Source organism: Ctenopharyngodon idella, chromosome 6 (genome assembly GCF_019924925.1).
Source record: "Ctenopharyngodon idella isolate HZGC_01 chromosome 6, HZGC01, whole genome shotgun sequence".
Taxonomy (NCBI): Eukaryota; Metazoa; Chordata; class Actinopteri; order Cypriniformes; family Xenocyprididae; genus Ctenopharyngodon; species Ctenopharyngodon idella.
The window spans coordinates 27,778,015-27,804,813 of record NC_067225.1 but is presented as its reverse complement, the minus strand read 5'-3'; the positions used below and the strand labels follow the sequence as shown (position 1 = coordinate 27,804,813).

General features: G+C 34.6%; 4 protein-coding genes across 8 annotated transcripts in view; 1 reads left to right on the top strand and 3 right to left on the bottom strand.

Moving 5' to 3' along the window:
* Positions 1-4,277, top strand: part of camk1a (calcium/calmodulin-dependent protein kinase Ia) — a 30,104-nt gene extending 25,827 nt beyond the window's left edge. For both annotated transcript variants that reach the window (XM_051898228.1, XM_051898229.1), the window contains exon 12: positions 179-4,277. In XM_051898228.1, coding sequence (XP_051754188.1) covers positions 179-270 — 92 coding nt within the window. In that variant the 3' untranslated portion in view covers positions 271-4,277. The remainder of the gene's footprint in view (positions 1-178) is intronic.
* A 34-nt stretch (positions 4,278-4,311) lies between these two features.
* Positions 4,312-11,589, bottom strand: LOC127514945 (actin-associated protein FAM107A). Of its 2 annotated transcripts, none has more exons than XM_051898232.1 (5): positions 11,442-11,589; positions 9,666-9,723; positions 9,038-9,242; positions 8,114-8,261; positions 4,312-7,373 (listed from the first exon to the last, which is right to left on the bottom strand). In XM_051898232.1, exons 1-5 carry the CDS (start codon positions 11,463-11,465, stop codon positions 7,257-7,259), a joined length of 552 nt encoding a protein of 183 aa, XP_051754192.1. In that variant the 5' UTR covers positions 11,466-11,589; the 3' UTR covers positions 4,312-7,256. The 2 variants fall into 2 exon arrangements, with proteins under 2 accessions (XP_051754192.1, XP_051754191.1); XM_051898231.1 differs by lacking the exon at positions 11,442-11,589 and adding an exon at positions 9,919-10,530 and having other exon boundaries at positions 9,657-9,723.
* On the bottom strand, positions 9,203-17,032 carry si:dkeyp-67f1.2 (uncharacterized protein LOC556106 homolog). 3 transcript variants are annotated; one of them, XR_007930742.1, is made up of 13 exons: positions 16,783-17,032; positions 16,193-16,265; positions 16,060-16,112; positions 15,870-15,962; positions 15,711-15,749; positions 15,030-15,153; positions 14,430-14,488; positions 14,219-14,269; positions 14,057-14,141; positions 13,826-13,952; positions 12,024-12,215; positions 9,657-9,723; positions 9,203-9,242 (listed from the first exon to the last, which is right to left on the bottom strand). XR_007930742.1 is itself a non-coding variant. In XM_051898233.1 (11 exons), exons 3-11 carry the CDS (start codon positions 16,070-16,072, stop codon positions 12,123-12,125), a joined length of 684 nt encoding a protein of 227 aa, XP_051754193.1. In that variant the 5' UTR covers positions 16,073-16,112; positions 16,193-16,265; positions 16,783-17,032; the 3' UTR covers positions 11,840-12,122. The 3 variants fall into 3 exon arrangements, 1 of the variants encoding a protein (XP_051754193.1); XR_007930741.1 differs by lacking the exons at positions 9,203-9,242; positions 9,657-9,723 and adding an exon at positions 11,543-11,679; XM_051898233.1 differs by lacking the exons at positions 9,203-9,242; positions 9,657-9,723 and having other exon boundaries at positions 11,840-12,215.
* The window catches only part of cfap20dc (CFAP20 domain containing), a 26,933-nt gene continuing 16,480 nt past the window's right edge, over positions 16,347-26,799 (bottom strand). The window contains exons 12-20 of the mRNA XM_051898221.1: positions 25,075-25,413; positions 23,040-23,204; positions 22,145-22,216; positions 21,139-21,200; positions 18,926-19,017; positions 17,731-18,503; positions 17,532-17,635; positions 17,244-17,325; positions 16,347-17,147 (exon numbers count right to left, since the gene is read on the bottom strand). Coding sequence (XP_051754181.1) covers positions 18,391-18,503; positions 18,926-19,017; positions 21,139-21,200; positions 22,145-22,216; positions 23,040-23,204; positions 25,075-25,413 — 843 coding nt within the window. The 3' untranslated portion in view covers positions 16,347-17,147; positions 17,244-17,325; positions 17,532-17,635; positions 17,731-18,390. The remainder of the gene's footprint in view (positions 17,148-17,243; positions 17,326-17,531; positions 17,636-17,730; positions 18,504-18,925; positions 19,018-21,138; positions 21,201-22,144; positions 22,217-23,039; positions 23,205-25,074; positions 25,414-26,799) is intronic.

Here is a 26,799-nt window from a genome sequence, read left to right as displayed (position 1 = left end):
GGAAAATAATTGTATTGAAATTAAAAAAAAAAAAAATTGGGTAATTTTTGACTGCCACGTGAGCAGCACCAGAAGGTTAATAGTTTTAATAGTAAACAATAACAAGACTTGGCTAAATGCAATTTTATATACCATAAGATTCTTTTGCTAGTAATTTTTTCATAACTTTTATGTTTAGGTTCCCCCAGTGCGGACGGCCGTCGAGGCAGTGCTGACCGGGATAGTCTTAGAAGCTGTGCTTACTGCTGCCGACCGACCAGCAGGATCTGAAGCGGAACTCTGAAGAACCCAGTGGAACCCACACATGCACGTCTACCGTTCCAGTCTGACCCGGAACACAGAGCTTTCCTGGTAACATGCACTAGTGCTGCTGGTGGGACATGAGAGGAGAGCGTGATTGTTCCAGACATTCAGACTTGGGTATATCATTGACAGATATGTAACTCCTCTATTTTAACCATTATTTAATTTTGTCTGATTAATATTTCTGTACCCCAACCAAAGACAAAAACGTGTTTAAGTTGTATATTTATGTAAGGTTTAATTTTTAAAAATTTAATTTTTTTTTTTTTTTAAGGAAACGTTCAGGTCTGTACCCTGTAGCAATTTGGACTTTCTTGGAAAGCCACTAGTTATACAATGTCTTAATAATTATTAATGTCTTAATAAGCCCCACTTGCTCAGGCTATAAAATCATGAGGAAACAAGATAAAGTCATATCATCATTGATACATTTTCATATGGATGCTTTTTTCCGCCACGGAATAAAAAAATACAAAAGGTATTGCAACTTTTTATCTCACAATTTAGACTTTTTTTCCTCACAATTGCAAGTTTACATCATAATTCTGGGGAAAAAATGTGCGCAATTGCAAGAAAAAAAGTCAGAATTGTGAGATATATATACTTGCAATTGTGAGTTCTAAAGTCTAATTCTGAAAAATTCTGAAAGGCAGCTAACAATTCTAACTTTTTTTACATCTCCCAATTTTGCAAGAAAAAAAATTGCGAAATTTTGACAAAAAGTCAGAATTGCGAGATATAAAGTCGTGAGAAAAAAGTCAGAATTGGGAGATATAAACTTGCAATTGCGGAAAAAAAAAAGTCTTGTGACTTCATTTCTTAGAGTTTATATTTCACAATTCAGACTTTATAACTTGCAAGTGCGAGTTTCTATCTCACAATTGGGATATGTAAAGTCACAATTGCGAGAAAAAAAAGTCAGAATTGTGAGATAAAAAGTCACAGTTATGTTTTTTTATTTATTATTCATTGGCGGAAACAAGCTTCCATATTTTCACGGCTTAATTCCATTGTGGTTTTGATTTATAAAGTCTATTTGGTAGAGATGTCCATGTCGTTGACTTTGTGATCTGGTTCAGACTGGCTCTGTAGTGCAAACTGGTGGTACAAAACTGCATATTGGAGTCAGAGCAGGAGTATTTCCAAGCTCAAATGGATATCACATGATGTCGTTGTGGGTATAAACCTTCATATGAAGCATGTGGACAGAACAGTGGTTAATCGTGATGGGGTTAAAAGATTTGAGCCACAATACAGATGCTTTTTACACATTTAATTTCCAGTTTTATACTTTATGGGGCAAAAGTAGTCTGTAGCTCTATTTCAAAACCTAGTGAAGATGCATCAGATACACACTCTTGGTACAAAATTATGCTGCCTTTTAAGACACCTCATTTTGGACAAAAAAATCTTTGCGAAGAAGGCAAACTCATAATGCAGTGCAACAAGTTCAGTAAATATATTTTATTAAAAACCAAAAAGTATCAATAAAAATACCCATCTAACAGGACAACAGGGCATTCTGGTAAGATTCTTTTAAAGTTATGATGAATTCTTAACGTTAATAAAATGTTCATTTAAAGTTATCAGTCTTTAATAATATTATCAAAACATTAGCACAAAAATGTTATTTTATATGTCATTCATTTTGGAACATTTTTCTGAAATATTTTAGTTAGACGTTAGTCTAATGTTTCCTAAACGCTACTACATTTTTTTCAGATGGTTCAGAGAACATTCAAAAGTAACGTTCCCATAATACTTGCAAAATGATAAAATAGAGAAAACATTCCCTTAATGTTTTCTCTAACGTTCATTAAACCAAAAAAAAATGAACGTTAGAGAAAACATTCAAAATAACGTTTTCATAACTTAATGGGAATATTAGCAAAATATTCCTATATTTCTGTTAGATGGTACTGACTATTTTACCCAATATTTGCGAAAACTATCTAGATTTATGGCCTGTTCACACCAAGGACGATAACGATAAAGATGGTTCTAAAAATCGCTCTAAATATAACAGAATAGCTGAGTCCACACCACAACTATAACAATAACGGCACAGAAAAACAATATCATTGGAATCACTTTCAGAATTATTTTTTCCAGCTGATGAACGATAAAAATAGCCAATCAGAATCCACAATGCTTTAAAGAGCTCGAGCATTTAAAGAGGCAGATGACAAAACTGCAGTGTTCGCTTAGAATAAACAACAATATTGTCCGCTGTGGACGCTAATATAGTTCATCATTAAAGATATGTTTATAGTTATTGTTTATGGTGTGAACAGGCCTTTATGCTTTTTAAAAAGTATTGCACTGTTAGCTTAGCAACATGCTGGCGTCAAACTTCTATCAATTGTGAGTTGTTTTGTATGCGCTTCACAGACTCTATTTGTTGCTTCAAATCAGTGACTTATGAGATTATATTTAAATTAGGATGCTGCCTTGGAAGGTTTTGGAACAGCTGTGGATTAACTACTCTTTTTCGTGACACTGATTAAGTTTGTAACCAAAATGATTTATCTGTCCATGATTATCAGTTTTTCACGGTGCATGTTGTGTGAGCTGATTGGTTAAGATTCTTTTGTTTGGGTCGCTGGCCATAATCTGCACTGTTCTCGTGTGCAGAAGACGTCTAATGTTTGCATGACCTCGTAAAAATATGTTTACAAGAGCGATGATCAAAATATAAAATATACATATTCATATCTTTTGCTAAATGCAAAATGAGACAGACTACTACTGTCATGTCATTGTGAAATCGGAGGGAACAAGATATTGACACTTGACTTACTCTGTTTTTTCTTTGTGAAATATATACGTTTTTAAAACAAAAATATTTAACATTATATTCAGAACTCATTACTGGGCTTACTTTCAAACTGGATTGAAACAAAAACAATGCAAGAACATTTATCATCTTGTTCATCAGTATATCATATACGTGCCAATTTGAGCACATGACTTACTTGAAGCCAACAATAATAAAAATAATTAAAAATATCAATGGCTCCCACTTTATATTAGGTGTCTTTCTTTAACTACTGTGTATTAACGTTTAAATTAATAATAATGTTTTTACATTGTACTTATATTAAAAAATACCTGCATGTAATTACAGCTGTGATTAATTTATGTAATTACATCTATTATTACACTTTTGACCCATCCCTTACACTTTAACCCAACCTTAAACCTACCCATACCACCAAACTAACCATACTGCAAACCTGTCCCGTATCCCAACTCAATAGCAGCAAAAGTGTTTTGCAATACAAAATGAGCACAATAAGTATATTGTACTTATTATTTGATGCAAGTACATAGTAGTTAAGGACATCTAATATAAAGTGTGACCGAACTGTATTTATTTTGCTAATGGACCCTAATATTAGAGACATGTTCCTCTTAAACCTCTGAACAGAACTGCTTAAAACCCAAGTGCTGTAAGTGATTTAATAAGTATAAAAATGCATCAGTCTAATGAGCAGTTCAGCAATCAGTTATAGTAATTATGGTAATTATGCAAACTGCCTCAGAAGGGCTGATTAAATATCATTTAGAAGTCATCTATGAATTACTTTGGCTTTGAAAAGTACTAAAGAAAGCTACACCATGGGTTTTTGGTAGATAATTCCTTCCTTGATCAATTATGACCTTTTTTTTTTTAAATTATATTTTCACATGAAAGTTCAGGAAGTGTAGAGGAGACACAAATACAGTATGTGTATTATACATGAAGATGATGTATACATATATTGTATATCTTTTTTGTAAAAGCTACAAATGTATAGATGCAATGCATCATGTGTTATCGATGGAGTTACGAAGAGCCAATGATTTGTACCCTTAAAGATATACAGGTAGTAGCACGTTATGAATAAACACTCCTTGTCTATGCATTGTGTGTGTTCAGTAAAATCTTTGTGTACAATGCAAATAAAGTTCACATCAGAGTGCTATGCAAAGGCAGACTGTGGTTGGTACTTTCAGATAATACACTCAAACTGTTTTACATGTCAAAATCTCTTTATTTAAAGACTATTATAAAATGTACAAAACATATTTACAAAAAACTATGTTGTGTTGTTAGCCAAAACATAGGCTACACGTGAGATCAAAATCATGTGCTTTATGATGTCAGTATCATATGAGTGGAAAAGCTCTTAAGCTAACCCTCATGTTGTGTTCCAGTCGTTTTAACCCAGAGAAGATTATCTTTTTCCTGAAATGCTAGTTAAAGCTAGGGTAGGCCGTGTTTTTCATGAATTCTTTTTGTTATACTGGTTAAAACTCTCTTCACATCCTGATAGCAATCAATAACAGAAGTGGTCTAAATAGATATATAAATGTACATATGTCTTCTGTGGAAGCCAAAAAATATTCGTCCAATCATTGCATTTGGTCCGATGTCCTACCGAAGTCCTACCAGCCTGTCAATGCACCCTGCTCACGCAGACATCACATGTCATCAGCGCGATCCATGCAGACATGCAGAGTTGTAGACAGGCAGTCACCGAGTGCCACAAACAAACAGCAGCCGCCTTTTACAGTTCCTCCTGAACCAAAACAACAGGCTTATGCTGAGTTCATGCCATGTTGTAACTACCATAATTAAGTGATGGCAACCGTGACTTTGTACTCGGAGCTGTTCACATCCTTAGACTCGGATTTATGTGTTTTTTATGGCAACACTATCAACGCCGAAATGAATCTGCAGCAGTCAGGTGGTCAGTAAGAACTTGTTTACGTTAATTATTATTGTAATGTAAGGCTATATGGTTTGAGATATGAGGTAATTTAACACTGTCTCGTGACGCTTTACAGACTCTGCTCTGGCTCTGTGCACGTTCATCGAAGAGGCGTGGCTTTTTTGGAGGGCACTCTGAAGGGAGGATGTGATCTTATGCTTTCAAAGCTAGCTTGCTATTGCTTGCCTCTCTGATACTACCCACCCTAGCTTTAATGTTATAGCATTGGATTAAAACTTACTGACTTTACTCAGACAGGGTATAACAACTTTCCAAAATACTTTTGAGATTTTTTTTTACTTTTGGGTTTTTTTTTTCACCTTGTTCCTGACTGGCTTACAAAAATTATAAATCTTTCTTATAAATCTCTTGTTATGCTATGTTATTTCCAAATATTTGATTCAATCTTTTTATCAATTTGTTTTCTTTCACTTAGCACAGGTTTCTTTCTGGAACTGCTCAGGTCAATGAGGCCTATGATCAATCGGTGTCAAAAAGAAATACAAAACCTGTGCAAATTGAAAGAAAACAAATTGAAAAAAAGATTAAATCCCATATTTGGTGATAATATAGCATATTGAGATATTTACCAGTAACACCAAGTTAGGTAAAAGATTTTAAAAACAGTCACTTATACAAAATTTATAAATCAACAATGGCTTAATTGTAAAGAAATATGCATTATGCAGTGATATTGACCATAAATTCTTTTGCAATCTGAATCCAATTTTGTGTAACCTTTTCATGTGTGATCAATTAGTAAGCCAAGAAAAAGAGATGTTAAAATTTGCAATTGACAATACCAGTTAATTTGTTATGCTATGAATAGAAAATGAAGTCTAATGCATTTCATTATTGGATACAGTGTCCTGCTCTGGTTGTATACTGCCATTGTGTAAAATGTAGTAGAAGATCCATGTTATACCCTAATGTGCACATAAAAAACATGAATACCGTATTTGAACATACCAAATTATTTGAAACATATTTAAACAACAAAAGATATATGTGGAAAAAGTGGACAGGATTGCTGTCTGTTCACATTGCATTGTGTTGGTGGGCTCACATGACCCAAGATTTGTTAGGAACTCCATTAAAAAGCATAAAAGGATATAATAATTTCTATACTAAAACACTAGATACAGTTCCACTATATTTGGAGTTATTCTGTTCTTACGAGTGCAAATGACAACCACTTAATCAGCAATTAAGGTGCAATACATGAAATCTTACAGACCATTATAAGTGCTTAACATTTTGTAACACTGACATATCATTTAAGGCCCGTTCACACCAAGAACAATAACTATAAAGATAACGATGAAGATAGTTCTAAAAGTCGTTCTAAATATAAAAGAATAGTAGAGTCCACACCACAGATATAACGATAATGATACAGAGAAACGATATCGTTGGGATCACTTTCAGAATGATTTTTTTCAGCTGTTGATCGATAAAACACTGTCAGCCAATCAGAATACATTCTAATTTAAGGGCTCGCGCATTTAAAGTGGCAGCCGACATTGCAGAGAAGTTAATCGTCGAGGTCCAGAAAAAGCTAACACTATTTGACACGTCAAACCCCCTTTTCACTGATACTTTAAAGAAAATAGATATATGGAAAACAATCGGTCATACCCTCGGGCTAAATGGTGAGAAGTATTAATGATGAGATCATTATGTCAGGCTAGCAAACATTGTAACATATAATTACCTCAGATATCCAGCGCTAGTTTCGACAACACTGTCTTGCTTCCTTTGATTTTGCAGTGAAAAAGTCTAGGCGTTGTTTTTATTCCTCTATATTGACTTCCTCAGCTAAATTAACTGTTAGGTTACATCGATTACACTAGCTATTCACTCGAAACATAGCATGCTGAGGACATCTGGTGGTTAAAGCGTGTAAATGCAACAAGAACAGCAAAAACATGTACACACTTTGAAACCGCAGCGCATGAACTAAGAATAAACAGATCATTATCGTTCGTTGGTGTGGACGCAAATATAGTTATCGTCATAGTTATCGTTCTTGGTGTGAACGGGCCTTTAGCCAACTTTCAACTTTCTTGTCTTCAATATTGTTTTTTCACATTCTTTGATTTCATTCAAAATCCAAACCCAAGCTATAACAAGAACTGTCAAATCAGCAGCTGGAGGAGCATCAACACTCATGTAGATCTATGATGTTGTAGGTGATTACAGCTCTTTCTCCACAGCACTTGCTATCGATGTCCTCTTCAGACTCTCCTTGACCCTAATGAACTCAGGTGCGCACTTTGACCTCTCTCTCTGCTCGTCGGCCTCCCGCTCAATCTTAGAAGAATTAAATAAATTCTAAATGAGGTGTTGGTATACAGTAGGGGCCAAAAGTGATGTCCGGCCTAGGAAAATTTACATCTTCACCCTTTATTCAAATATTATTAAAATGTGTTAAAGAAGCATTTTGTGTAGTTGTGCTTGGAGGCAATTGTTTTATTGATGATAATGCAATGAAACATACCAAATTGTGCGGACATAATTTTTGGCCAGGCTGTCATACAAAGAAACAGGCAAAAACAAGAGAGAACCAACAAAACTGTTTTATTTTACTTTGCATAGTAAAATAAAACCTGTAGCTGTAGTTTGCCTTTTTTTGTCAAATAATTTTGTTAGATAAATACCTTAACCAAGTTTAGTATTTTGTTCTTACGTCATATTTAAAATATATATTTTTTTTAAATAAAATATTTTCCTCATATTTTGATGGATTAATTGAACTTGTAGGGTCATTAAACACAATTATTCATCTCCAGACATCACTTTTGGCCACTACTGTATATACAGTAGCAAGTTATAGTACATGGTGTATACATTATGATCCATAGTACAACTTTAGGACCAAATATCAATGTGTTCTGGACAAAATTAGAGCATATTCTGTGTCAATCTGGATTGCTTCCTAGCATTTAATGGCCTTATTAGCTTAAATCAAACAATATTGTCCATTAGACCACTGATATGGTATATGAATACTCATATCAATTTAGTTTGAGGGGTGTTATTTCAGGTTTTACCTTCTCTAACCTCATCTGCCTCTTCAGTAACTCCTGCTCCAGGGGTGATTTTTCTTCTTCCTGCTTTCTGTCTTGTTTCAGAGCTTGAGCTCTATTCCTCTGTTCCAGAACTCTCTGTAACTCTGGCTTCTCCTCCATCACTGCTCCTCTGATAGATAGGATAAATGTTACTATATCTTATTATAGTGTTACTATATATCTCTTTATAGAAATAGTTAATTCATTGTAATTGGGTGGAAAAGGGAATGATCATCACCCTTAAAGTCAACATGAAATCAAAATTTTAGTTTTTTATGGAATATTGCATTATTTATTTTAAATTATTTATCCACGCATTTTTCTTTATTCAGGTGCCCACTTGATTTTTAATCGAAGTAACTTCCCTCTTGCAGTGACATCTCTTCTTCTTCCCTATTGTGACATTTCTGAGTGAAATGGCTTCTCAAACAAGAAAAAATGTAAGGCGGGACTTGATTTTGTCCATCAGGAACTGATTGGATGGTTGTGGTTCGCTATTGCTGTGATGTCATGTGAGTGACAGGTTGCCCCGCCCTTGCTGCAGTAAACGTCATCAAGAGAAGAGATGGAGGGGAAGTTATTTTGATTAAAGATTATGAGGGCACATGAATTAAAAAAAATAATTATGTGCACGGATAAATCATTTATAATACTGCAATATTCAATAAAAAAATAAGAATTGTCCATTTTGATTTCATGGTGACTTTAACTGCAAGCACAACTTTGACTTTACTGCCATCTGTTGGACAGAACATGTACATGCAAAGGAGACGTTCTCTCTGCGGGCACATGTTTGAAGTGAGATTAGAAATTGGGTCAGGTGATAAATAAAGGCTGAAACTAAGCTTTTGTTCATGCCTCAAAATGTGAACATGCTTTCAACTCAAATTCTGGGTCAGTTTGAACCTTTTGTGTGTAATAATCAGCTCTCGCTGGAGCTCCCGATGGCTCTTGGACGCTTTGATGGGATTGTGGAGCTTTTTGGGCCTGATGAGCTCCTCATAGTAACCGCTGTCCGTTTGCTCAGGAAGCAACTTGCTCTGGTCTAAATCCTCTTCTCTGGCCCACGTCTGATCAGGGTCTATCATTGATCCAAGATCAGAGATTAAATCTAATGGAGGGAGAGAAGCAAAAGAGAGCCTTCTATTACAAAACAGCCAATATCATCCAGCAGGTGAAAACCGTAAGCTGATTTGCTTAGGAAAATAATAGGATTCCTCTCATGACTGTAGCACCAAATTCACCAAAGTTTAATATGTTGTTCAAGAAAGAATGAGCAATATTAATGAGAAGCATCACAGTGTAAAAAAGAAAAGAAATCCACATAATTAAACTTAAAAATGTAAATTCAGTTGCTGCCTTAAATTTGAAGTATATCAAATTAGCTGTTTAAGTAATTTCAACTTATTTTATGTCTAGTTGGATCACATATAACTTACAAAAATGAAGTTAAAATTGGTTAAACATGTTGACTTATTGATCATATTTTTTACAATTGCATCAAATAATATAAAAAACAGAAAACCTGATTCACCAGGTCCAATAAGTGGTTGAGCACAGGCAGAATTATGACTCTGATGGTTATGATCTGCCTGTGGGAGGATATGGATATTATATTTAGTCATAATATTTAACCACAAGACAAAATACAGAAATCAAATCTTTCATTTCTTTTGCAATTTCCTTCTGCTTTTCACAGTAATGAGCTGTATAGTGTACCATATATACCATATTATTGTGTGATTAACAAATTTATATAGGCATTTCAAAGAATACCATGGTATTACCGTCATAGTAGTATCCAAAAACCATGCTATCACTATTAATATGTCCAAGTGGATATTGCACATCTCATCCTTGTCTATCCATCCAAACGATCGAAAATAATCTCCAAAGCTGTTGATGAAGAGGACAATAGCCCTGTGTGTTGAGAGAAACTTGCACGAACACAAGGGAGGCATTGTGGGTATGCGTGTGTGCGTGCACGTTAACACCATGCTGGGTTGATCATATTGAACTAAAATGGTTTTGGGACCAGCTGGCACTTAGCCACCTCATTACTGGCCCTGCCAAACAAACTCTCCATTTTCCCTTCATAATCTGTTTGCTGTCTAGAATTTGATCGTGTCAGGAAAGTCACGAGGAGTCCTTGGACTAAATCACCAAAGAAAAGTAAATCAGTTATTGTTAATGTTATAGACTGCAACCAAATATAGGCCTTTTTTTACACTGAAACATCAAAACACATGAAAGTTATGCAGGTTAAGATGTCTGGAGCTGAGAAGAATGCAGGTTTAGTTGCTATAGTACAGGATTATTATCACTATAATGAAAACTAAATCTATTAAAGGGTTAGTTTACCCAAAAATGAAAATTCCGTCATTAATTACTCACCCTCATGTCGTTCCACACCCGTAAGATCTTCGGAACACAAATTAAGATATTTTTGATGAAATCCGAGAGGTATATGACTCGTCCATAGACAGCAATTTGACCACTACTTTCAAGGTCCAGAAAGGTACTAAAGACATTGTTAAAACTTTCGACGTGACTGCAGTGGTTCAACCTTAATTATGAAGTGACAAAGCGACATTTTTGTGTGCAAAAATGAAACAAAAATAAAGAGTTTATTCAACAATATCTTCTCTTCTGTGTCATTCTCATACGTTGTTTACATCCAGTGCTTTCAGGTTCTACGTCAGAACGCCGAGTCATTATTGGCCGGCTCATTATTGACGTTGAACCTGGAAGCGCTGGACGTAAAAAGCGTAGGAGAATGACACAGAAGAGAAGATATTGTTGAATATACTCATTATTTTTGTTTCGTTTTTGCGCACAAAAAGTATTCTTATGGCTTCATAAAATTAAGGTTGAACCACTGCAGTCACGTCGACAGTTTTAACAATCTTTAGTACCTTTCTGGACCTTGAAAGTGGTGGTTAAATTGCTGTCTATTGAGGAGTCAGAGAGCTCTCGGATTTCATCAAAAATATCTTAATTTGTGTTCCGAAGATGAACGAAGATCTTACGGGTGTGAAACGACATGAGGGTGAGTAATTGATGACAGAATTTTCCTTATTGGGTAAACTAACCCTTTAAAGACGTTTGGTAACAGCTTATTTTAAAGTGACATATTTACATGTTACTACATGTACTTAATATAGTAATAACAGTAAATTATGCATAATTACAAGTAACTATCCCCAACCGTAACTCTATAGTAAGTACAGATCTTTAGATGAGATGGTATTGTTCTTACACTCATAACAGCAACAGACCGGTTCTTCAAAATGGATTAAAATATCCTTACTTTCTTTCCATGGGTCACTCCCATGATTCCAAAGGTGCAGAACACTCACTGCCTCAGGATTGTTCCAGAAAAAATTTATTCGGGATTCCACCTGCTATCTTCATGCAGAGCAGGAGGAGAAGCAGGAGGGAAAGTACGTCCCTCCAAGCAAACCCAAACACGCACACACACACACACACACACACACACACACGCACACTTTTGCAATCCCAGAGTGCATACAGTGCCCTAACTGGTACTACAATTCAGCAGAAGGAGGGGGAGTGAAAAAGAGGGATTGTGTTAAAACTGATGTCACTTTCCCGTTTTCCACTCATTGTTTATATTAACAGCAACAGTGTTACCTTCATATAAAAGAACCAATGTGAAGGAATTCAATATGAGAAAAGAGTCAGCTCTGTTATTATCTTTCACATTTTTATTTGCTTTATAATATGATCATCATGGCAGAATGTTGCTCTTTCAATGTTTGGAAAAGAGCAGTGTGAACATATGCAAAAGTTCTCCTTCTGTGTTCCATGGAAGGAAGTCATATGGATTTGGAAAAACATGAGTGTAAACTATTCCTTCAGTTTTACTTACTTAGGGAGGGAAGACAGCAAAAAAGGTAGTGCGTTGTTAATGTCCCATTTTTAAATGTCCCAAACGTGTGGCGATCTAAGGTTGGTTAATGTGGCAGACTCATTCAGTCTCAGTTCTGGGAAAGCAGCCAATGACCTCCCCCATCTCTGGCCAGTCTCCATACACGTTTGTCCTCATATCATTTTGAATCAACTAAACATAACAGAGAAAACAACCTATTTAAATGTTTTGCACAATAGCATTGGTTACAAAAAACAAAAAACTAAAACTTGAACTATTAAAAAACATTTTCATTTATGGAAATAAAGCCGAAATAAAATAAAATATAAATATTAGATGATATATAAAAATGTAAATGAAAATTAATTTAAATGAAATGTTAAAAACAAAAGTTGGAAACTAACTGAAATAGGTTGAAGTTGAAGTACTAAAATAAAAATAGGAAACTACTTAAAATTAAAAAAAAAAAAAAAAAAAAAAATCGACAAAAGCACATAACAAAATTACAACTTAAATATATATGTATTAAATACTACAATGGTATAATATATAATACTAAAATAGCATTGCAAAACAGACATTAAAGGATTAGTTCACTTCAGAATTAAAATTTCCTGATAATTTACTCACCCCCATGTCATCCAAGATGTTTATGTCTTTCTTTCTTCAGTTGAAAAGAAATTATGGTTTTGAGGAAAACATTCCAGGATTTTTCTCCATATAGTGGACTTCAACAGCTACCAACTGTTTGAAGGTCCAAATTGCAGTTTCAGTGCAGCTTCAAAGAGCTCTACACGATCCCAGATGAGGAATAAGGGTCTTATCCAGCAAAACAATCGGTCATTTTCTAAAAATAAAAATAAAAATGTATATACTTTTTAACCATAAATCCGTCATCGTTGTTTCACCTTTTTTGTAAAGGGCGTTTGACTTAGTCTTTGCACGTTCGCTTTGTAGACACTGGATCGGTACTTTTGCCTACGTCACGCGTGATTACGTAATGCGTGGCGCATCACAGAGCAGTACAAAAAATTATATACATTTTTTTTCTTTTTTAGAAAAAGACCGATCATTTCGCTAGATAAGACCCTTATTCCTCATCTGGGATCGTGTAGAGCCCTTTGAGGCTGCATTAAAACTGCAATATGGACCTTCAAACTGTTGTACCCCAGTGAAGTCCACTATATGGAGAAAAATCCTGGAATGTTTTCCTCAAAAAACGTAATTTCTTTTCGACTGAAGAAAGAAAGACAAACATTTTGGATGACATGTAGGTGAGTAAACTATCAATTCTGAAGTGTACTAATCTTTTAAGGGGATTCTGGATTCAGTACAAATGAATAGTTTAAACTCTGTTTACATTCTGATGGTCGTTTCAATGTAACTTCCAAAGCCAATCGATTTCACATATCCATTACTACTTCCCTTTATAACTATGAGGCATTCAAACGAATACACCAACCCTGCGATCTATGCAAATTTTTCTTCTAGCCCTCCACCTCCCCAGCACCACCTGCCTAGATCTGCTACGGGGGTCTCCCTCTCTCTAGCAGCAGCAGCATGTTTCCATTCATTTTATCTTATGTTCTGAGCACAGCAGATCTAGTCTGCCAAGACCAAACTCATGTACATTCCATTTACATAAATAAAATGTTTTATAAACTATCCCGAGAGTTGTCATGACTGAAATTAAGTTATCATAGGAAATAACTCCTTGCTCAGTTTGTGAAAGCAATCAAAATCGCATTAATGGTGATGCACAAAGGAAGACAATTACATTTAAAGGAACAAGACGTTCCAACCTTTTCAAAAGGACTAGCTTTCTTCATTCCATAGGTGCCTGCGAATACCCAGCTATCCCTGGGCTTCAGGGATTTGACCATGGTGCTGCCCAGAGCAGTGAATATATCTCTAATCTCATCAGTCAGCCTGGAAGAGAGACGGTGGCAGTGGAAGTGAGACATATATGAATAATTCAACTCAAAACCCAAGTTAATCATGTTGATGGTGTGTGAAGGCTGTCAGATTTTTACTTTGGAGTAGGGTCCATGTATGAGGCCACAAGCACTATATTTCCTGGCTTTAGTGTCTTTAGATAGGCAAGTAATTCCTCAGGATCTTGAAGGATAAATGATTCCGGATGTCAATTTAATAGATTAAATTTTTTGCATGCACAAATCCACTAAGAGACCTACCTTTATATTCCATATCAAAGTTATTATTTCTTAAAACCTCACCGGTTTCACCTAAGAAAAAAGAAAAAGTCAATTAATCAAATCGAATTTTATGTACATAAATATTAATAATTGTGTATAAAATATAGTAACATTTTTTTAAAATGTCAAAATTCACATTTTTGAAAAAAAAATGAAAAAAATCCTGCTTAATTATTTTTAATAATCAAACCGTTTACTGTCACAATGTTCAGCCCTGGTCCTGCATTATTCCTGATGCCACCCATGATGCTGTAGAGAAGAACATTTATGCTCTTTTAGTATCTATAAGTATTACTTGATGAATTATTTCATCCAAAAAATGTGTCATTTACTCACTCTTAATACACCTTAATGTGATGCATATTTGTCAGTCATGGATAAATGAAACAAGTAATGAAATTTCTGTAATAGTACTAATAAACTGAATGTGCTTTAAATACACAATAACTAGTTTTATATAATTTATCATCAAAAAAAATCCAATTTGGTACATTTTTAACTATCTGAATCTTGCTGGTTCAACTTGTACTTTTTAACTGATTAAATGTTATTGTTTTCACAATGAACTAAGCAATCGATGAATTAATGTATTCACTGAAAATATTTATATAAGCTGCTATACCACTGTAAGCTATCAAAGTATAGACAAACATTATTTAAAATATCTACTTTTGTGTTCAAGTCATATGGGTGAGTAAATGATGACAGAATTTTCATTTTTGACATTTTGACATTTTGCATCATGAATAAGCAACATAATGAATAAGCAACATAATGTAACAGTTCTTACACTGTATTGTTAAAGCAGATTTTTGCAGCCACCACATCGGCTACACCGCTGTACATGTGTATTGGGAAGTGGTTGAAAGGGCAGTGTTTAAGTGGACAGCAATCAAAGTGAGACTTAAACAGACCTGCTCAGAGAAATAAAAAACAAGTTCCAAGAAAAAAAAAAAAAAAGACAGTTCTGCTAGGCTTGCCATGGTAGTCGGTGCTACCGGTGTTCAGTCGCAACACCGGTTTCATCACTTGCCCACTGCAGCAAATTTTTTTCAATTTAACGCGTTGAAAATATTTAACGCAATTAACGCAGTATCCATTTTTCTGCGTTATTTGATCAAGCTCTTATTCAAACAAATGCTTTTAAACCATTTAAGTGCAACAAAAGAGAACTTCTGAACCCCACTTCTAATTCCCACTTCTGAACTCGTGATTACAAGCTCATCACATTGAAGTTTTGAAATGGGAGGGCGTTCATGTGCAGTTTTTACCTTGGAAACTGGTATTTACGATAATTCTGAGAGCACATGAAGGCAGCATAAGCGATTTAAAAAAAGTGGTGAAGGCCCCACCCCCCGGTGACACCAGTATTACCGGTGTTGTCACATGTCAATTAACCACATCCCTAAGTACTGCAATTCTGCATGCAAACACGTATGCACCTCTTATCCTCAAATACATACATACTTACCTGGATTATCACAGTTTGTCACAGAATCATTAACTTCAGCTGGAATATAAAGGCAAATTTTAGACAAATTAAAATATAACACTAATCAAATATATTTCTAATAATGTTATGGATTAACAAGCTGTCATGCATAACACAAGCTGTCACCATCTACATTACATGATCGTTTGTCAGCTTCTTGGAGTTTTGTCCATTCGATGGAGAAACACCATATTAAGACGATCAGCATTGTTATGAGAACATACACACAATCTGTAAATTAATATATAACAATTAATAATATATCATCATTATACACACAAACAATCACACAAAATAATCAAAAAAATGCCAAAAACATTTTCTTTACCTTTAGATCTCATTTTTGGTAGCACAAAATAATCCTCTGGGCTTCTCAACGGCCTGATGTAACATTAAAATGATTTAAAATGCAACGTTACCTGAAATCACTAAAAATGTTTCTCTCTCTCTCGAGTTGTTACCTGTTTTAAGTTCGCAGGACTATTGTGTGTGAAACCTGACCCAACAGGATGTGCCTTAAGGTAAATTCGCAGCCTTGAATTCAAAAGAAACTAGTTCAGTCTTAGGTGTAACCATCTAAAGATATGGAATTCAGTCATTAAAAATACTTCAAAATCAAGAATCGCACATAATATTGCTTTATCAACACTATCACCTTAACATACAGGTAAAGTCAAACACTGCCATTAGTAAATACCATTACCAGCATAGAAAAGCAGACTACTGTTCAGTCGCATACCACAGTTAAATTGTACAGTAACAGATTTCAGTAAGGCACTGAAATGCAAAGTCTACAGCATCATTACAGTTGATAAGACTGGTTTGCAGTTAAACACTAGTACAGGTGTGCCTCTGATATTAGTCACACTGTTCACAGTATCCAGTGGGAACAACCCTGAGATCATGAGGCTGTTTTAAGATCGAGCAAAGATCAGGCACACACATACACAATAAATAAAGAGGAACAATCATTTCAATAGGCTTTTGGTACAAGAAAAAACAAGAAAATACTAAATACATTCTTCAAGGAGTGCATTTAAAAAGTACTGACCAAGTTTTAAGCGATGGGCATCATAACCAACAACCACCACAGCTCTTTTCAGAAGTTACTGGCCTGAAAATAAATCAGTAATTTTCATCTCTAATGTGCATCTTAGTATTTCTGAACTCCTTCCCTCCAGTTCTTTCAAGTAGGAGATCTTGGCCTTTAAATCCTGGCAAAAGTAACCAGCTAAATTTAACTGGCTGGTGGACATATCCGTGCTGAAAAATGGTGGAACAGAGATGAATATTTCAGGAACTCCTGGTGGTTTTTAAATGACCCATGTGATGCTTTTGGCCATATAAAGTCACAGTATTAAAAAGGAAGAGAAATGTGAAGGATAAATTGTGCTACATGATTCAATCCAAAAGGTCCTGTGGAAAGAAAAGCTAGTATAAGAATAAAAAGTGGTTAAGTATCATATTTTGAAAGCCATTATAAACTACTGTTAACATGCCACAAATGCTAACCTCATCTGAATCATCGTCCACTTCTCTGGCTGCATTTTGCTCTTCCATTTGTTGCAGTTCTGAGTATCTATATGTTGCATTACTAAAGAAAAAAATATATCATAATTTTATAAATATTATATATAAATACCAGGTTGCACATTTTGTTTAAATTAAGTTGTCACTTATAGGGACTAATTGTCCGTTTATTATTAACTTCAGTGTAAATGATTGCAAAATATTTTGGTGAGAGGATTGAAAGGTTAGGTTGCACTGTCTCATAAAGCACAGTGTTGCGTATCTCTATACCTCTTCAGACAGCAGTATTTCCGTATGATGAAGACAGCAGCTGCTATTGCAACTACAATAACGATCACAACTGACGCGATCACTCCTATATGGAGTCTTATAACCTGCGAAACAAGACACCAGCGATAGTAAATATATGTAGTAGCCTATGTAAACTGATAGGGAATTGACTGAAGAAGCAAGAACGTCGATAACGAACCTGTTGATTATTTGGTGCTGAGGTGGATTTCTCCAAACTTTCTGACTGTCTGGATTCGCGATATGACGGAAAAGCGAAGGCGAGCTCCCAAAAAACACTATATAAAATTAAATTTAGTAACATATTTGAGTAGTGGCTTAACTTCAAACACTTTCTCGCCATTATAGATGTTTACTTCCTAGTGGTTCTACCTGTCAAATGACGTAAAGCAGTAACGGGCGTGTGATTGGTCGATCGTGTACCAACGCGATCGACTCGACTTCCGTCAACATTATACAGTTGGATCACTTTTATGTTGATTTTAATTAAAAAGTGAGATTAATTTAAAACCTGTGAATTAAATTAGACAAAAAATGTACAATTTGAGTTAGTTTTACATTTTGAATAAAAAGTTAGAACTAAAATAAACTGAAATGGATTCATTCATATGGTTTATTTCATTCGTACAGAAACGTTACGTAACTTTTTCAGTTATGAGCTCAAACATGCTTGAATGTGAATTAATTACTAAAAAAAAAAAACATTTCACATTAGAAACAGTTACATAAAAAATGTACACCCATTAAAATAATTAAAATCTTTGTTAGGAAGGACAGAATAGTGCTTGAACTAAATCCATACATAGTGGCAGTATTGATCAACATGTTTCTCATCTCGGGATCAGAGCAGTTCGTAATATTTCCCAGATTGTGGATCAAAGTAACAGTTGAGGCAAGGATCATACATTAAATTGAGAAACTCTTCCTCTCCACTGTTGTCGTGTACCTTAGACCCTGTGGATAGCATAGAGAAAAATAAAGTTGCATATAGAGTTACATATAGGGGAGGAAAAATGACAATAAAAAGACAGGGAAAGTTTGGAAGTTGTTACCCTTTGCATTTCTCCGATTATTTTGTTTCAAAATTGTTTTACTTTCTACATTTCAACAAAAGCCATTTACCCCATATAGTGTATGAACTCTAAATGAAATCTCTTCTTCCTGGGCAGTAACAATTGCAATTTAAGACCCTGCAGTTTTAGTATTGTCAAATAAATATCACTGTGGGTTTTAGATGAAGAAGGAAATATCAATCATGAAAGTAATTGTCCCCGAGCACATACTGTATCTTCTCTGTCCAGGTGAAATCTAGATCATGATTTATTTTTAGCAACAAAGAATATGAGCCCAGGATGGGGATTTTTCTGGTGTCATACCTCTGGTTGAGACCTTGCTGTGGTCTCCTTTTTCATCGGCCATCTGTTGATTTGGATGAACTATCGGAGGGCTCAGGACATCCATCCATTCTCTACAAGAGGGTTAAACCATATAAAACAACTCTTGAAGGGGCATGTGCAGCTATCCTAGTACTAAAACTGAATTATATTATAAATAAATATATACACTATGATATATAGTTTTATTATACTGAAGCTTTTGGAATCATTGTACGAAGTTGCACCAACGCCCATTTTCAAAATTCCTGTTCTGTCACAGGTTACCTCTTGTGAATGAAAGACCCCCCCTTCTGCACGTCTCTCTCTCTTTCATATTCTCTCATTTACATGACACTTTTCAAGGCACCATGTGGTGTTGATGGACAGGCTCCCTGGTGGGACGGGAGGGAGGTGGATGATGACCTCCCAGTGAGCTCTGCTGCAGCAGTGACAGCTAGGTGACACATGCAAGCCTCTGAGCACATGCATAACTCCTGGTTATTCATTGTCCCTGACAACCATGCTTAATTAATCACCGAGGCGTGGCAGTGTGGGCAGCTTCCCTTGACAGGAAAAGTTTTGCGTAGGAAACTAGCCATAGTTATGCTGTGGGATTGTAAACAGTGTGTACATAAAATATTAACATGACATCCAATATTTTTTGATCAGTTAATTTACATTTAAAGGTCCTACATTATGCAGAATTACTTTCTTCCTTTTTCTAATTATTACAGTATAGGTTTTCTTTATTGATTTAAATCTTATATATTACTTGTATACTAGCCTACTATGACTACTACTAATAATAATATTAATAATAGTAATGTTTATTATTTATAATAATTTTGTTTATATAATTTATATAATGAAATATTATTGATTATAATAAAAATATATTAATAATAATTATTATTATTATAACAGAATTAATTTCTTCCTAATCTATGTTTTAATTATTACAATGTAGGTTTTCTTTATTCTTTGATTTTTATCTTATTTATTTATTAAATACTACTACTACTACTACTACAAAACTAATATATATATATATAGTCAAGCCAAAAATTATTCAGACATTTATTTTATATATATATATATATATATATATATATATATATATGATATATTTTTTTACTAGTGGGTGTAGTAGTTCATTTATGTAAGTGAGGATAGCAAAATAAAGTAAACTGTGACATATTATTCCCAAAAATTCTTCATACAGTGGACTACCAGTAAAATTGATACAAATTTGGAACCAAAAATTATTCAAACACTTTGACCTGACCATGTTTTGCTTAAGTGTTATCTGACATAATTAAGATTAATTTTTTCTGACACAGTTTAACTCTGAGATCTTGTCATATTTTATTACCATTTTTTTAAACTATAGTGAATAAACTGTATTAATGAATAAAATGTTCAAGGTGTCTGAATAAATTTTGGTTTGACTGTGTATATATATATAATGTTTATTTAATCATTTTGTTCATATAATTCCTAAAATATTCTTGATAAAATATAATAATAACAATAGTACTAATAATTATTGTTTTTGTTTTATTCATATTAAAATTCCACAACAGCAATAATAATAACAAATTATGTTAATTATATTTATATATGATTATATAAAATATATATTACTACTATAATAATATAAATAAATAGTTATAATTAATAACAAACATTTAGTATTGTATTAATAATAATAATAATAATGTTTCTCAAGTAAGTAAGTCAAAAACCTCCAGAATGAGGAGATTTTTGACATAAGTTGCAGTGCTCCATTATGTGAACAGTCTGGCAGTTTCATCATGTAATGAATGGCAGCCAAATCTTTTGAAGACTGGCATAAAATTTTGTGGAGCACACCACCTGCTTTCTTTTTTATGCTTTGATGTTCAAAAGTTCTTTTTGGTACCCTGGAACCACTGGATAAAATTGTCAATGGAAACATCAAAATATTCAGTGCCCAAAAATCTACCCTATCTCTATCACATTTTGTTACCGCTTTTCAGAAGTCCAAAATGTTGAATGTGCATGAGCCTGAGGGCTGACAAGAGTTCTCTTATGAAATTTCACGATAAAGTTCTGAAATTACTCATTCACAACTGAGATATTGACAAGATATTGACAAGCCTAGAATAATGGCTTAGAATTATACAGTACCTTATGGACTTAGAGAAGCTAAAAGTACTGTATTTTTCTCTTACCTGGGATTAGAGTGAAGAAGAGGGTTCATTTCTTTCTGATAGTGCTGGCCTTGATCCACTGGCTGTGAACCACAGAGAAAATAAGTAGTGTGTATTTATAATCTGGTTCAGGCGCCATATCTGCCCACTATTAGCTTCAGTCTAGTAGGAAAATATAATACGTTCTGGATAACTGCATTCCTTGCTGTAAAATAATGATTTAAGCCTCTATGTTTTGGAGCAGTGGTTCTCAACTGGTGGGTCCTAAATCAAAATTGGGTTGCAGGTCTGTTCTGATAGTGTAATACTAATGTTGTTCCATTGTGTTAGGCTGGGGAATCACGCTTCTGCTGTTGTTTATGCATTTACAAAAGTGTCAGTTGTCTATTCAGCATGTGTCACTTCACTAATTTTGCATATTGTTGGGCCTATGCAGTTCATGGTGGTTCATTTTGGTGATTGAACATTTTTCATTTACTTCTGCAAGAAAAATTTTGTTACAATGTTGTTTCGCCACTTGATGTCTAATGTAAAATCTGGGTCCTGCAGCAAAACCAGTTGAGAAGTACTTGAGCGTTGTGCATGTTCTTCTAGCCTGATGGTGGCAGTATTGCTATGTTTTAACAAAGTCTAATTTGCCATTTCTCAATACCAGGCACATCAGGCATGATTAGCAGTTGCAGCATCTCTTTCTAATCAAGACAACATCAGCAACTGATGGATAGGGTCTGATATTGCAATGCCATGGGAGTTTATTTCACTCTAATTAGTGTTTTTTTTTTTAGCATAAATATATATAAACTTTGCCCTTCTTTATAGGAAACCAGTTTTTAATATTCACCCTGTTATTTGCCCGCTAGCTACAGTTCATCCATACAGAGCACTCTGTATAACTGAGGAGCCTAATGATGAAGGGTAATTTAGACCTTCCCGCACTGTACTCAAGTGTGGCAATGCGTTTGGCTTCTGTAATTATAACTGCTGTAAATGTCAGCATAGTGTATGTGTGTGTGGTTTGTAAGCCCACCAAAGGAATACACTGAGTCCAAGTTGAGGTGTCATCGCTGCTTGCACTCAGACTTATGTTGCAGTGGTGAACCTAGCAGAACATAAAATGGTGTTTATTTATTGGTATTGTATTTTTAATATATGATTGATTCTCACAAAACCTGGAAACCTGGTGTGTTATATCGGTCAAGTCAGAAGAAAGTATTTTTTTAGGACCATTAAGACAGGGGTCTATATTGTGAATAAAAAAAAAATAATAATAATTATACATTATTTAAATTATACAAACAAATAGTTTGGGGTTGGTAAGATTGTATTTGTTTATTTATTTTATTTTATTTTTAAAAAGCAGTCTCTTATGCTCACCAAGAATGCATTTAATTGATCAAAAATAAAGTTGTGAAAAATTATTACAATTTAAAGCAGCCATTACTCCAGTCTTTACTGTCACATGATCTTTCAGAAATCATTCTAAAATGCTGATTTTGTGCTCAAGAAATATTTCTTATTATTATCTATATTGAAAACAGTTCAATATTTTTGTGGGAAATTTTTTTTCCAGGATTCTTTGATGAATAGAAAGTTCAAAAGAACAACATTTAAAAAAAAAAAAAAAAAAGAAATATTTTGTAACATTATAAATGTCTTTACTGTCACCTTTGATCAATTTAATGCATCCTTACTGAATAAAAGCATTAATTTTTGTTTTTTAAAATCCAAATGACCCCAAACTTTTGAATAGTGTGCTTATTAATATTAAAATTTTGGTAGTGTGTATATTAAAATATTTTATATATATTTAAAATATTTATATTAAAATACTTAAAAATAAAAAATAGATCAAATATGTATAATATATATAATTATATTTATAATATTAATTTTAGGGTGATATATGAATATGAATATCCTACCTGTGATGCACTAAGGCCTGGGCTGCCCATGTCTCCATCTCCTTCTTCCTCCTGCTCTCTCTTCAAACTGGCCAACATTCGTAGCTCATCTTCCTCATCCTCTTCATCTCGACTCAGATCACACCTGCTGGAGCCCAAAGGTTGAACTCTCCCATTGACACTCACCTGTAAAGCCCAAAATCTCATTACTTCATCGGTGCCACTTTGCAAGGAGACAAATCGTTACTGGGTATAGCTAATTAGCAAGCAATCAATCATAGCTTGCAAGCTAATTGGCACCCCCATTAAGGCCAAGACATCAGCAGGGATGGCTGCCTGCTGCTTAGAAATCCACTTATATGAAGTCCTACCTGCATCTATGAGCGACCTTCCAGATAAGCCTAGCAAACTTCAGCAGCATCAAAGATATGTGGCATGTTTAAAAGGGGGGAAGTAGTGTTATTGGGCACCCGTAATGATCCTCAGTAATTCCCACATCAAACTCCATTTAAAACATTTAGTTAATCACCATTTCAGACCTGCGGTGAGAGTCTGGTAGTTGTGCTGAATGCTTGGACCAGTTTTAGTTTCTTATTAACAAACATCTTCCAACCTCTAAGAGAGGTAAGAACACTAATGAGTTCTCTTTGATTTCCTGGTTGTTTCACCTAGGCAACAATCAGATGAAATGGAGAGCAAATGGAGCTTTTCTCAGGATTATCGTCATTTTGAAATTCTGGTATTTTGAAGAACGCACACTGTTTTTGTCCATACAGAGGAAGTCAAAAACAACATTATACCCCTTTGACTTGCATTGTATGGGCAGACATTTTCAAAATATCATCTTAATACAATATATTATTATATATTATATTAATACAATATTGGCTATTTATTAGTACTTATTAAGCACATATTAATGCCTTATTCTACATTCTTAATCCTACCCAATACCTAAACTTAACAACTACCTTACTAACTATTAATAAGCAGTAAATTAGGAGTTTATCAAGGGAAAAGTCGTAGTTAATAGTGAATACATGTTCCCTATACTAAAGTGTTACCGAATTGTCCCTTTAACAAAAAAAATTAAAATGCAATGTATATGATTGTATATACACAGTACATGAAGCTTAATTTTATTGGCTTTGCAATGTAAGCATTACATCATTGCATAAATACATCAATATTGTTGAAGACCCACTGATCAAGACACCAAAGTTTGGAGTCTGTGTGAACAATTGTCTCACTTCTGTATATGACAAATATCCGAGGCAAAGTAATTTTATTGTAACATAACCCTTAAGCTAAAAAAGAGCGACCTCTGAGCAAAAAAAATCCTCTGGGAGTTCAAAACCCCTGAAAATATACTTCAAAAATCAGACAAAAGAACACTATGTCCAAGCCATTTGCAATACAATTTCCAAACACATCAGAGATGCAAGGGCACAACCTACTCCCCTCAATCTGAATGGATTCAGATTAAAATATCCAGCCTCTAGGGAAGATAAGAACCACACCAGTTCTGAAATTACAATAAGAACAGAGGCCCTCATAAACAAGCCTCTCTGCTGGAGTGCACCAATTCAGCTGAAGTATGTGCTTGATTTGATCCCCTCTAACCCTGCATGCTTGCTACGGTTAAAAAACATTTCATCCACATGAACAGGCCATGTGATTTATGTGGGTTCACTCCACAAAACCCATGCGGCTGCTTTATTTTGTGGCCCATTTCTCCATCTTACCTAAATTATGCTTGCAACTTTTTGTCAGTTCCTCGTCGAACAATGAATGTCATTTCAAATTTGTAAAAATTTCTTTCTTCTACAGAGCACAAAAGATGATTATTTTAAAGAATGTTGGAGTCTAAACAAAATTGGACCCCACTGACTTTCATTGTTTAGACAAAAATCATTTTTCAAAATGATTTTTATTGTGGGGAAAAACACTAAGAGCATACTAAGTCCAGGAAGAACACTAAGTCCATACAGGCTTAAAATGACATAAGGGTACTAATTAAATTATTTTCTTATCCTTTCAAAGTGAACAGGCTCACCTTTTGAAGCCCAGAATTGTTCAGTGAGATCTCTCGCACAGATGCTCTGTTGATAGATATCCTGGTATCTCCATCAGGCAATGCTCTGCCAGCCTCGGACTGATCCAGTCTGCTCCCTTGTCTGGAGGTACTCGGTGAGAGGCAGCGCATTGGTGCTATTCGCATGGGTTCATGCTTCTTTGGTCCTTCAGAGACATGCCGGACTGTGGAGGCCTGAGTCTTAATTGGCTCAGAAGAGAACTTGGGTAAGACTCTGTGTTTTTGTATTGAAGGAGGTGGTGAGGGAGCAGTAATGGAATGGACTGCACATCTATGGAGGAACTCGGTATGCATTTCATCCTGTGAAAGAAAAAAAGAAGTGATTGTTATAAGAAATAGTTTGCATGAAATAACTACATTTTTACATTTTCAGAAGAAAAAAAGCATCAAGGCTGATGCTAGATGTATGGGTGTTTGCTAGTTCTTTGGTACAAGGTTGCTAAGGTGTTATTTGGCTATGCGGTTGATAGGGTGGTTGCTTTTTGGCTCTAAAGATCTGTTCACACTAAGAACGATACCTATAAAGAGAACCATAACAATGACTATATTAGCGTCCACACCAATGAACAATAATGCTTTGTTTCTAAGCTGATTCAGATTGGCTGTCAATGTTTTTATCGTTCATCAGCTGGAAAAATATCTTCTGAAAGTGATTCCAACTAAATCGTTTTATGTTAAATCATTACAGATGTGGTGTGGACTCTGCTATTCTTTTATTTTTAGAACTAAATCTTCATCATTATGGTTAAAGTTATCGTCCTTGGTGTGAACGGTCCTTAAAGGGATAATTTACCCAAAAATGAAAATTTTGTCATCATTTATTCACCCTCAAGTTGTTCCAGACCTGTATGAATTTCTTTCTTCTGCTGAATGCAAAAGAAGATATTTTTATATAATATTTTTGTATTTTTTTCCATACTATGGAATTCAAGGGGCCCATCAACTGTTTGGTTACCCATATTCTTCAAAATATCTTCTTTTGGAACAACTTGAGGGTGAGTAAATGATGAAAGAATTTTCATTTTTGGGTGCACTATTCTTTTAAGACTTTATGATATTCTGGTCCATTTCAATGATTTTCTGCTGGTTTTATCATCCACCAGGTAAAAATCATGTAATAGCACACCTGGCCTCAACAAACCACACAATTTAAGGTATTAATCATATCTGTTATGCACTGAATTTTGATACTTAAGACTTAATTTAAAATTAAAATAAATTTTAGCAAGCATCACTATGCCTTTAGCAAGCATCACTAATTATGACATATCGAGATTAATAACGCCACGGTTATCTTCTTTCAGGCTGAGATATTAACACAAGGAAGGAAAGGCATTAATAAATCAAATTTCCCTCTAAAACTACAAATATTAAATTTAACAACAAACTTGTGATGGAGTGATAAAGAGAATGATGAAATCTCTTGCAAGGATCTCAGAGCCACGAACGCCAACGCTGTCACAGATGAAACGCATTAATAGCCACAACGCGAGACAGTCTGGCGCGGGCGGAGTAACATCAGAGTTACCTGTAATTAATCAGGGCGACACTGTGCCCGGAAAGTTGTCTGTCTCTGCTCTGTTTTGGAACAGATAAGGTCTTTAAACTAGTGAGGCTTTGATCTACACTAATGGTCTTAAACAGCAAGCTTCACACTAATGATGACAACCTCACTAAAAGGGCACG